The following is a 12,745-nucleotide window of genomic DNA, read 5'->3' as shown; positions in this document are numbered from 1 at the left end:
GAGGGAGAGGATCGGATGCTAAAGGTCTCTCGATGCTTTTTGTGTTTGTGAAGAGGTCAGAGGTCCGCTGATAAGATAGCTACCGTCGACGAAATCCTAGAAAGCTGTGCCTTTGTGCGTAAGAGCGTGAAGTTAAAAATGTCACATCGGCATCGGACCGATGAAATCGGTTTTGCTGATTTGACCAGAAGAAAATATCTTCATTCCGTAGGCTTAAATTACTTCACGATCGCGCATTATACACTTCCTCACGCTGACATCGAAATAATATAACACTTCAAATGAAGAAGTATATTCAAAAATGGGAAAAAAAAATCTATTTCTCAAAATCTATTCTCAAAAAATGCAACTGCTTAAAATAAACATGTTTGAAATAATTGTAAAAATACACAAAGAAATGATATATTGGAAAATACAGATTGCATCTTTCTCTCTCTCTCTCTCCCCCTCCTGGGAAAGCTCTTGTGGTACTAGTAATTATATTCATAACGTTATATAATTATACTTTCATTGTTATCTAATGGTGTATGAAGAAATAACCAAGATAGGTCAATCAGTTTGATAACAGTTTCAATTTGCTGATTCAAGTTGCCTCGATTCAGTTCTGTTTTCTCTTTTTATCTCACACTTCTTTTTTATCATTCTTTTCCATTATATTTTTTTCTCTCATTCTCTGACGCGACTCGGAATCAGCAAATCGAATATATTATAAAAATTTCGTAATTCTTGTAAATAGAGATCATACAGAGACAAACTCACTAATTACTCACACAAATAATTGATTAGAGTGCAAAGCATAATTATACTAAAACGACTAAAAAGAGGCTAAAGGCCTTCAGTTTTAAAACGGATATTTATAATTTAGAACTAGAAGAGCATCTATTCTGGTGGAATGACTTAATAAATAATGCGTTTAGACTATTGCATAGCTATTATAAACTACAAAAACACATAAATTATTAGCTTAATATAAATGACAAAAACAACTATCCTAACAGAACTGATTATTAATAATTAATAAAATTATTTTATAAAACTTTGCATATACTATTGTTGTTACAAATTCAAAGTTTATCTGTGTGCAAAAATGCAGAGGTCATTGAATTCTCAGAAGTACATTAAGTAGAGATGTGATATTAAGTACAAAATCCAACCGGATAAGATCTGAATATTACATGATCTAAAAACTTTTTAGAAGATTTTTAATGATTATTTCGAAATATAGTAAGATTATCATATATATATATATATATATATATATATATATATATATATTTATTTATATACATATATTTAGAATAATTAAGTTGTGTTACTAAATATTTTATAATAAAATAAATATTAATATAAATATTTCAAAAAAAATTTCCTAAACAAAAAACATAATTTGAATATTCTAATTTGAATATTCATTGTGTATCTACTGTTAATGAGTACATTTTTATGTTCATGCGCGACGAACCCCAGTCGTGAACGTAACATAATGCCGTTGTACTGAAGAAAACATTTTATTTTAAGTAACATATAAAATTATGATTAAAAATTATTTTAATACTTCTTCATTTTACATGTATATTAACTATTGTAATCGTCGGATACGTACATACATTGCTCATAATTTTCTCTTACTTTCCGACAAAACTTAAAAATCAGCGTAATCATCGAACAGAGTTTGTTGCTCGAAGTTTCCCTTACTCACAGATATGGAATATCCTCCCGAGAAGATTTTAAACGGAAGATTCTAAGCACAGATAAGTCTTAAAAACAAAAACAGAGACTCATCGTTAGGGTCAAACACAAAGGAAGCATATTTTCTGCTATCCGATAATCAGCGCCGATCGGTACCGATCGACATCAAGAATATATACATTGTTATCCAATGAGACCGCGCATAATAAAAGCAGATTCGTACATGTCATCGGCGCTGGTGATTTTTGCGGAATAAATTTTTAGTTCTTTTCGCCGATTATAAGCGTCGGTTGTGTATATCAACGGCGCTGGTGATTTTTGTCGGGACAAATTTTTAATCCTTTTCGCCAATTATAAGCGCCGATTGTGTTCTAAAACGCTGAAATGTGAAAACATGGACATCGATCATTTAATTTCGGCAGTTTTTATAAGACTTGCCATTTGGAAAAATTTTTACTTATCTCTTAAGGTCATAAAATAAATTATGGTATTCGGTATATTGTTCCTTCTACTTTTATTTATTTGATGTGTACCAAATCTTTTTCTTCTTATTTTTGGTATAATATTATCCAATAAAAAAATATCTTCATCGAATGAATATATATTCTGCTTTCTGCTTTGATTTTCCTGTAATTTTGTAAATTTGTGTATTTTATGCGTAGAATATATTCTATAAAGAAAAATATGAGAGCGCGCTATACTGCACAGATTATATTTTTTTTATATTAATAATTATATATTTCTCTATACAAATTACAATTTCATATGAGAGAATTTGACACACACACACACACATTTATTTATTTATTTATTCATCACTTCTAAATCTGATACTCCGTTAAAGTTACGTGCACAAAAATATGCAAGAAAACACATTTCCGGTATCAATTCGGTCATGCGCATGATGCGGTTGATTCTGACAAGCGGCAGTTTGCATATGGCGGGCGGCGTCATGTCGTTGGTGTTTACGGTTTGTCGAGAGAGTCTCGTCCACGATTGCCGTCTCCGGCGATTTTCGTGTAAGTGAGGATCGTCGTTACCGCACTGATGGTTGTCGGCGATCGACAACGACTGGCCGAGCGCGGCGCAATGCGATGTCTCATGCCGGCGATCTCGGCCGGTTTCGGCGAGCAGATTGAGGTTAGCTTTTTGAATTTCCACCGTTTGCGCCGTCGCAGCCCCATGGCAACGTATAAGCACGCGTAAATGCATTCTTTTTTTTGCCCCGCAGGAATACGAAGTACTAAATCTGCTTGGCAAAGGCGGCTACGGAAGCGTCTACCGAGCGAGATGTCTCCGCAGCGGCATGGAAGTTGCAATCAAAATGGTTATTTTCTTGTTCTTTATTCTCTGTCTCTGCACTAAGATTCGTTTGCAGCTACATGAAATGTTAGCGCTTCAATTACATTGAATTCCTGAAGCGTTTACTGTCGAATAGGCGTAGTTTTAACTTTGATATGTATCAAAGTCATCTGTCAATCTCAGAAAGATTGAAATATTGGATAAAGAAAATGGACCGATATCAAATCTTGAGATTGCAATGCTTTGGTGATCCTCCTTGGTGAATTATATGGATAAAATTTTTTTGCAAATTTTACATTCTACTGTTTCATGACAAACAGTCCATATTTATATATTCTTTTTGTGCCTACTTGTTTCTAGATCGACAAGAAAATGATGCAAGCTGCTGGAATGATGGATAGAGTAAGGCAGGAAGTAGGGATACATACACGATTGAAACATCCAGCTATTCTAGAAGTTTACACATGCTTTGAAAATACAAATTATGTATACCTAGTTTTAGAATTATGTCATAATGGAGAGCTTCAACGCTATCTCAAAGCACAGGGCACCAAGAGTCTATCAGAAGAGCATGGTATATAATCTTATATATATAAAATCTTGTGTATATGTGTACATACATATGCATATACACATACACACACATATATAAAATAATTATGAAATAAAATAATTATGATTTTTACAATTATAATAAAATCTTGCTATTTTAGCTGCCAACATAATCAGGCAAGTAGTGCAAGGCTTGCTTTATCTCCATTCCTATCAGATACTTCACAGGGATTTGTCATTGTCTAATTTACTCTTGACTAAAAATATGCAGGTGGTATGTAGAAATACATGCAACATTTCTGATGAAACAAGAAAAATACTCATTTCTTCTTTTTTAATTTGATTATTATGCTTGTAGAAAATAGCGGATTTTGGGTTGGCCACGCAATTAAATAAACCAGATGAAAGGCATCTAACTATGTGTGGTACACCAAATTATATCTCGCCTGAAGTAAGTATTTTCTAAAAAAAAAAAATACTACAGAAACTGTTACAGAAATGTAACATTTGAAAATCTTTAGATCGCTACAAGATCTTCACATGGACCAGAAGCTGATGTATGGAGTTTAGGATGTATGTTATATACCTTATTGGTAGGCAAACCACCGTTCGAGACTGATGCAATTAAGAGTACTCTAACTCGAGTCGTGATGGCGGACTATGTAATGCCATCTTATCTATCAAACAACGCGAAGGATCTAATAGATAAGTTATTAAAAAAAAATCCAAAAGACAGGATATGTTTAAGGGATATTCACAAACATCCATTTATAACAAGCATAGAAAAGAGTAAGCTGCGTAATGTAAGTGATACATATTCAACATATTCAAATATATTCAAACATGCAATTTCATTATTAATATTAATTTACATTAATTATTAATAACAATATTAATAACAAAAAATGCTATTAAGTTCACGAATAATCGCGATACGGCATTTATTTTCATGTTTTATTTATTCAGGAAAAAAATGGTACGAGCAAAGATGTATTTTCTAATGGTATGATGGATTCCGGACTTGGTAGGACATTGTCATCGTATGGTCGGCCGAAAATGCGATCGCGGTCTGAGGAAAGAATGTCCACAGTACCAATGCCTATGATTAGTGTGAGAAGTGAACCATTATCCGACCCTATTGCGAAAGTACATTCAAATCATGGAGCGAGATATGCGAATTATCATCTGAAGGAGGACTCCTTGATGAGTAATCCGATGCCACGCAGTAGAGCGTTCTCGCAAAATGAACAGCACGACAATTATTATGCCTATAACGATTGTGAAAAGCAGAAAATGGTAGAAAGACACAAGCCAAGAAAGGAAAACATCGCAGAGAATCGTAGCGCGGAAGAAACTAGAAAGAGTACAAAATTACAAGTGTCGCCTTTAAATTCTAATAGATTGCAGCCTACTAGGCATAGAACGAAGGGTGCAATTCTCACTATTTTGGATAATGGAGAAGTGTGCATCGAATTTATCAAGCGCAGGAACGGCATGGTATGAAAGAAAAATGTTTATATAAAAATATCGTTTTATTATAGATATTATAGATATTATAAATATTGCATTATTTTGTATAAAAAAGATAATAAAAGATAGATATGTATATATTCCATAAATAGAGGGAAAAACATTCTACTTTGTTTGTTATTACAGGAAAAAATAAGTGAGGTGTGCAGAATATCAGGTGATGGTCTACGAGTCGTTCTTTATAAACCGAATGCGACCACGGAGATCGACTCGCAACCACTTCCATTGCCTAGCCGGGGTGCTGATAGCATTTATTCATATGAAAATTTGCCGACATGTCATCATCGAAAATATATGTATGCTTTTCGTTTCGTGAAACTGGTTCAAGCAAAAACTCCGAAGTTAACATTGTACACTCAACGCTCGAAGTGCCTATTCATGGAAAACGGTCCGCAACCTGATTGCGAAGTACACTTTTATAATGGAATAAAGGTACATAGTTTTCAATTCTTAAATTTTATTATATTTATGTGTAAGTAGTGATAAAATAAAATAAGAATTAATAATGTCTGATACAAAATAATGAGTTGTAAAAATCAATGTACCATGAGTACAAATGTTAAAGTAATATCATAATTTTGATACTATTATAATTTAATTTATTAATCAATTTATTAATTTATTAACTTGATTTTTATTTAATATTATTGTTTAATATTCACATATTTATTTTGATTGAACTTTCCATGCTCTAGGTTGTCAGAATAGACGGTGTCGTTAAGATCACCGATAAGAGTGGTGCCACATTTGTCGAAGGTGCATTCCCGCAACATCTCGAGAATTATTATGAGCATTATTCGGAATGTTATCAACGTTGCTTATTACTTGAATCCACTTTAACTTCCTTGGAAGCAGCTACCGGACATCCCTGTTTTCCTGTAATAATTGGACGAAGACCCAGTACGGCATTGAATGACGCTCCCTATCTACAGGGAAAAGAAAATGTTTCACAAACCACAAACTGTTCCCCTATTGTAAGTATTAGAAAAAATGCCTAATTATTTCGCTTTAATAATCTTTTTTGCTGAGTTAACGAATTTTTTTTAGCTGCCGTCATTTGACGCTACTTGTTCCGTTGTCTCAACAGTAACTTCTAGATCACGTAAAATGAACTCCATGCATAACTCTCATAATAATGTGAACAAGGTAGCGGTACCGGGAATAGGCATTGCTACGAAATTGTCATCTGGCGATATTAGGGTCGATTATAAAGATGGCTCTGCCTTAACTGTAAGTCATTGCTAAGAATAGTTCATTAATTTTTTTTAATGAATATATTGATTTATAATAATAAATCAACTTTATAATAATTTATAATAATAATTAATTTATAATAATTTATAATAATTTTAACGATAATTTATTGATTATTTAATATTTTATTATACACATTTCACTGATGATCTTGATTTATTATAGGTAAGTCCACAAAGTCATAATGGTGACATCACATATGAGAGTAACGACGGCATCGTTATACGATATAATAAGCATTATCAACAAAATTTAGATATACCAGTTCAAGAGAAACTCCGACAATTGCCTACGGTTATTAAATATCTAATGATAGAACCGACGCATAAAGGCATTCGGTAGTGAATGAAAATATAAAATATTTTGTATAATACAACAAAAATTACTCTTGCTTGTGGACTGTAAGCTTGCTATAGATTTTATAAATTAGCACATAGATTTATAGGTAGCTTATACAAATTTAAATACAGCTCTATAAATATTTTTTAAGTATACAATAATGAAATAAAGAAATTATTTTATTCTATCTTTGATACAGTCGATTCGAGTATTGTTGTATTTTAATGTATTAATATTTAATTCTACAAGAGAAAAAGAAGAAAACGCTCATATCAAAACAAAGAGAACAATGTTTTTCAAAGATTGATTGTTTTATAAATAGAAAAAAATGAGAGAAGCAAATTATTGCGATTATATTTAAGAAAAATTTAAGAATAATTTTTATAAGTGGAATAATTAAAAATTTTTCCATTCGAAGAAACATTCAGCAAAATTTAATATCTCTTCAAAATGACAAGCTATGCAAATATATTTGTTATTTTGATAAAAGATATATTTTAAAATTATTATTATACGATCGCACTGTTTTATCTCATCGAAGAGCAATCGACAAATAAATTTATAATAAACCAAGCATCAAGAATTTGAACTTTCATTTTTTTTTTTAACATGATCATAGATTTTATTTCTCCCGAATTTTCCGCATTTTCCATAATCTTTCATTTTAACTTTGAAATTTAATACTTGATGACTTGAATCGGAAGATTATTTCAAAAATTATTTAGCTTAAAACATAAGTTTTATTATATTTATTATGTAAATTGAGTTAATAATCAAATTTTAAAAGTACTTTATCAATCGCCGATAACTTTGTCGTATAACTCCGTACGCGATCCTAAGAAATGTGGCTATCGTAGCGGAGCATAGTATTATCACCGGCCAACCACGATGCGTCTTCAATCAGCCACGCTCGCTCGACTATTCCCGCCGGCGCTCACTCGACCATTCTGCCGCTTGCGTTCGTCTATCTCCGTTGTCGTTCGGCCGACCAATGTCGCCGAGCGCGCGTTTCGCCGCCGCCGCCGCCGCTCGCGCTCGTCCATCTCCGTCTATCTCCGTTGCCATTCGGCCAATGCCGCCGTGCGCTCACCGCGCCGTAGCGTTCGTCCCACTCCCATGTCTCATCTGCGCGTCGCGTCGTTCGGAGCAACTCATTCTCCGCGCCGTCGCGTAGCGCGATTCGCATGTCCCATGTAACGCAAAGGAAACGTTCGTAACAGTCGCGCGTCGCGGCGCGACAGACTCGCGCGTGTCTATTGTTGGTAGTCTTATGTGCGGGTGTTGCGTATCGTGTGAAACATCTTGTGCCTGAGTTCAAGAGAGTCACTCGAGGGAGTAACGCCGCGCGGAAGAAGGAGAGAGACGGAGCGGCCAAAGGATCTTCTTGCCGCGTTGGACCAGAAGCAATTGTGATTCATCGAGATTCATCATATTTTCCAGGTATGTCTGTCCGTTTTCAATGAAACACGTCGAACTTTCGGGATCCCTTTCGGTCGCGTTTTCTCGCTCCAGAGCGGAGCCGCTACCACCTGTTGGCCATGGAAAAGTGCAACGACTCGTGACGGCCGATGCCTTAAATCGTACGGGACGCGCCCGGTTTATTTAATCTCAAATACGATTAAGATGATTCTGATATTTCGGTTATGCTTATATACGTATAACGATCATCGTATTAGAATCTGATTTCTGATCAAGTTCGCGAGATAACATCCGCCATTTTTCGTAGTTCACTATTGAATATCCCTGAAGTTAGCCATTAGATTAGAAATCCATTAACGTCCATTTGAAGAAAGACAATCTATTGAAGATTGTCTAGACTATCTATTTGAAGATTAATCTGTCATAATTTCCTGCGTTCCTAACAATTAATCATTTAAAATAATAGTCTCCCCTTATTATATTCGAGAAAAAAATTTTATCTACTATTTATTTAAGAAATACTTAACTCAGATTAATTCGATAAAAGTGATACGTCTTAAAATAGACGGTGCTTTAATATTTTACCTTATTTGTCAAACATGAGAAATATATTTTAAACAAAAACGCGCATCTCGAAGTAGGAGCTCGCGAAAAATTTTAATTGAATTTAATTGCGTCTGAGCAAAGTGCGAATACTGCTGAAAGTCGACGATGCGAGACGCGAGAAATGTCTTGCGGCGAGCGTTATTAGACTCAACGTCCACTTAATTTCTCGATGGGTCAAGATCTACCGCGAGTGCCGAGGCTGAGATACAATCGATAGAGGAATTCCCCGTGCCGCCGCATTCGACTCGCATTCCGTTTTGCATTATTCCGTATTATCGTTGGAAATTAAACGGGATTCCGGAAGTGCAAATTCCCGAGGAGTAGCCCGAAAACGAATTACGTTCAACAACGCTGAAATAATAACGTGTAATTATGATCCGTATTTTTTTTTGCCAATGTTTCCCTTGGGTCGAGATTCGATGTGTTTTCGTTCAGTGAAGCGAAGCTCGCACGTTTCCACGAAGCGTACACCACCGTTCAGTGTTTGTTTACATTCCCTCTGTTCGTGGAATTTTTGAAACGAACCTTCGCGTTGAATTGATTTCTCATTCTCGTCTCGTTTGTATATTCTTGATCGTGACATACATATAAAGGTTTAATGAAAAAAACATATTTTATGCTACAGTTAACAAACGGATTGCAAAAACTGTACTATCTACTTACTTCTAACTCTACTAAATTTGCGATATAAAGTAAAATTATTTCAAATTTATACACATAATAATATATGTATAATCCAATAGTAAAGGATTATTAGACCTCTAAGATTTAATCGAATAATGCCCATTCTATTTTTTAAATAAAATTTGTGACTACATTGAAAAGGATTATCACTGTATACTATAGCAAATTTGTTTATATGTTACATTAGCTATAGTTATATTAGCTATAGTTTTAACAATTTGCTATTATTTGTAGCATAAAATATTTTTTTCCGAGATGTGCAGTAAGATCAAAGAGAACAAGATTTAAGTTTGTAAGTTGAATTATTTTGTCTCACAAAGATTCTTCTTTGACTTCAGAAGATACATTCGACTAATTTGAATTGAGCGTATAGGCAGCCTTTCTCGCGTTCGCATTTCTTCTGCCATTGTTATCTCCTCGAGTTGAAATTTTATTCCTATTTTTGACCTTGTTTCAAGATTTATAAATTCTACAAGATTGTGAAGATTTATTTTATACGAATGAGCTCATACTTTGCATTTGAAATAAGTAGAAAATGAACAATTTCTCCTTGAGATTCAAAAGAGGAATTGTGTTATTTTTAGCATTTCATAACTCTAAATAAAAACTGTAGATATTAAAAAATATCAAAAGATATCTATTTTATAATATCAAAACAGATGTAAGATCTTAATTGAAATCTAAAGTAGGATGAGGATGTCGACGCTGAAAAATCGACGTTGAAATTATTTTTCACTCGAAATCGCCGAGTGGGTCGATTATTTCTCGACGTTCGTCAAAATGTTGGTCGAAACGAAATAATGTTTCGAGACGCGATTCAATGAGTTTGCGAATTCGGGCCAACTGTCGTCGGTCAATGTTTACAAAACACGCGTTGCAGAAATACGCCTACGTCGTTTTAAACGTTTTAGCGTTGACGCGCGTGGCGGTGAAGATCGCGTTGTCAATAATCTCGTTCGTAGGAATCAAGGCTGTTGAAATCGCGCTTTATAACGTTTAAGTTTCGTCGCGGGCAGCACGCGATTTGCTCCGCGAAAATATTTGCGTTCACCGAGTTACGTGCGTCTCGAAATACAACGTCTCCGGATATTTCCGGCGCCGACGTCGATTGCGAGAGGCTAAATATTACGTGTACGAAGACGCGAGCTTGCGTCGTGCTATCGTCGTGAATTACGATAGACATTATAATCCATGTTTTGAATGATATAAATGAATAGGAATAGGTAATCGTATAAGCGAGCGCGCGTCTTCGCGCGGCAATATCGTAAGACTGAAAATTGCGAAATAGAAATTAATATTTATAAACCGTGCATATTTCGACGGCGGTAGCCAACGATGTTTGATTACGAAAATTAATTTGACGAATGCGACGAATCTACAGATACGTAAAAGGCGCTCGGCAATTACAACATATAATCGCGATGGGCATGGCTGCAAGGTTACGTGATCGCTCCTTCGATCGATAATAACGAGTCGTTACGAAATCAGCGATTTGCAGAATTGTTGCGTGCGAGCATTTGTCGAATCCGCAGCATGGGGCGCACCAATTTTTCGTTCATTGTAACGTAAATTTCAGAATGTGCCGTTTCGATCGCCATGCGAGAGGAAAGGTGAGACAGACAAAAAGAAAATTTTGTGTGAAAATGCAACATCGCTGAATGTACATTTACAATTAAAATCACGTGACATTTTCGTATAATATCGCTATAAAATATCTTCAAAAAACGCGTCTATAAATTTTTTTTATTTCACAAAGTTGTGTGTATTTAAACAAAATACGTTAAAGAGAGAGAGATTATATAATGAATAAAACATTGTCATTACAAGATTAGATAGGCATTAATTAATTCGAGACATTAATAATTTATTAACATAACATAATTAACAAGATTGATTAATGATTTATCATGCATTCACATGCACCACAGAGACATGCATTTTATTTCGATCGTGGCAGGAGAGAAGAAATAAAAATTAAAACTAGCACTAGAAGATCCAGTGTTTTAAATCCGGTGAATATTTTTTTTTTCCCCGAAATCATTTCGGGATCGGTTCAATCTCATCTTTTTCTATATCTCCGGCGAGCGTTCGAAGCAGAGGCGAAGTCTTTGCGATGATGAAACGTGAAAGCGGTAGCTGCCTGCCGGCTCTTTTGCGGCTTCGGCGCCATGGTGCGGGTGTTTGTCGTGTTGCATCCGACAATGAATTACGCAACGCGCAGCGCGTCGGAATACACGGCCGCCTTCCTCTCTCTTTCTTCGTCTGTGTGTCTCTCTCTCTCTCTCTCTCTCTCTCTCTCTCTCTCTCTCTCTCTCGCTCGCATTTTCCTCTCTTTTTACAGACGAGCAGGCAGGCAAGGCGCGTTCAAACCGATATTACACGCTATTATCGGGTGCGCGCGCGCGCGCGTGCGTTGCATTAGGCAGAAAACGCGAAGAAGACTTGTGCATCACGTCGACCCGGTTTAGGCGTGTCTTGGCCATTAGAACGCGCTAGGCACGGTGAGAAAAGCAGAACGCCTCTGAAATGTCAGGGCAACGATGCCGGTGAACGGATATACACATATCTCTCTCTCTTTCTCTCTTTCTCTCTCGCCACACCGTATACGTATATTCCATGTGTAGCCGTGTAGAATTTTATCGGAGCGTTCGGTGCTCGAATATCGATAAAATGGAACGCGCTCTCCACACAAAGCTTTGGTACCGCGATACTGTCGTAGTTTGGTATCACGATATCATCGAGATAGGTAATACCGGACCCTTGGTACCATAGATGCCTCTTTCTACGATCTCTCTGATACCGTAGATTCTCATTTGTATCGTCTTCTTTGATCTTACGGATCTTTGAAGAGGATTCTCGCGTCTGTCGACCTTTGGTTTCACAGATTTTTATGTACACGTTTTGAATTTTATAGACCTCGAATATAAGATTCTTGGGTTTTATATGTATTTATCTTGGAGTCTTGTGGAGACTTTCAGTGCCGCGAATTTTTATGCCTGTTGAACTCTGCTTTAACACGTGTGGCTATAAATATTTTTAATTGTGGGTCTTGGATATCACAGATTTTTATCATTTTTTTAATTCTACGAATTTTTATTTCTATTCCGAATCTTATTGATTTTTATTGCCGTGAATTTTTATCTCTTTACCGATTTTTTAATATGCAAACAAGCCCGTTTTTAGATATCTTTTATCTTTCTTTTTTCTTGGAAAGTATGAATTTTTACTTTTATTTTTTCGGATTCGCGAATCTTTACACAATTTCTTGATCTTGCAGATTGTACCATTGTACTTTTTTTTTACAAAAATTTCCGATTTTCAGAATTTAGAAATACAGAGTACACGATTTCCGGTCAAATCGAAAATTGTG

General features: G+C 35.3%; 2 protein-coding genes across 3 annotated transcripts in view; both read left to right on the top strand.

Annotated features, from left to right (window-relative positions):
* Positions 1–2,604: 2,604 nt before the first annotated feature.
* Positions 2,605–7,255, top strand: SAK (polo like kinase SAK). The gene is made up of 11 exons (XM_011639020.3): positions 2,605–2,829; positions 2,921–3,016; positions 3,352–3,565; positions 3,705–3,817; positions 3,902–3,994; positions 4,065–4,346; positions 4,510–5,040; positions 5,200–5,505; positions 5,769–6,047; positions 6,121–6,303; positions 6,493–7,255. Exons 1-11 carry the CDS (start codon positions 2,737–2,739, stop codon positions 6,667–6,669), a joined length of 2,367 nt encoding a protein of 788 aa, XP_011637322.2. The 5' UTR covers positions 2,605–2,736; the 3' UTR covers positions 6,670–7,255.
* Positions 7,256–7,787: 532 nt separating this feature from the next.
* LOC105427346 (uncharacterized) overlaps positions 7,788–12,745 on the top strand; it is a 61,481-nt gene continuing 56,523 nt past the window's right edge. For both annotated transcript variants that reach the window (XM_089085255.1, XM_011639026.3), the window contains exon 1: positions 7,788–8,106. The gene's annotated coding sequence lies outside the window, so the exon portion shown is untranslated. The remainder of the gene's footprint in view (positions 8,107–12,745) is intronic.

The sequence above is a fragment of the Pogonomyrmex barbatus genome, unplaced genomic scaffold (genome assembly GCF_055798465.1).
Source record: "Pogonomyrmex barbatus isolate J1 unplaced genomic scaffold, ASM5579846v1 scaffold1, whole genome shotgun sequence".
Lineage (NCBI taxonomy): Eukaryota > Metazoa > Arthropoda > Insecta > Hymenoptera > Formicidae > Pogonomyrmex > Pogonomyrmex barbatus.
Note: the sequence above shows the minus strand (reverse complement) of the source record. Positions and strands in the feature narration are given on the sequence as shown.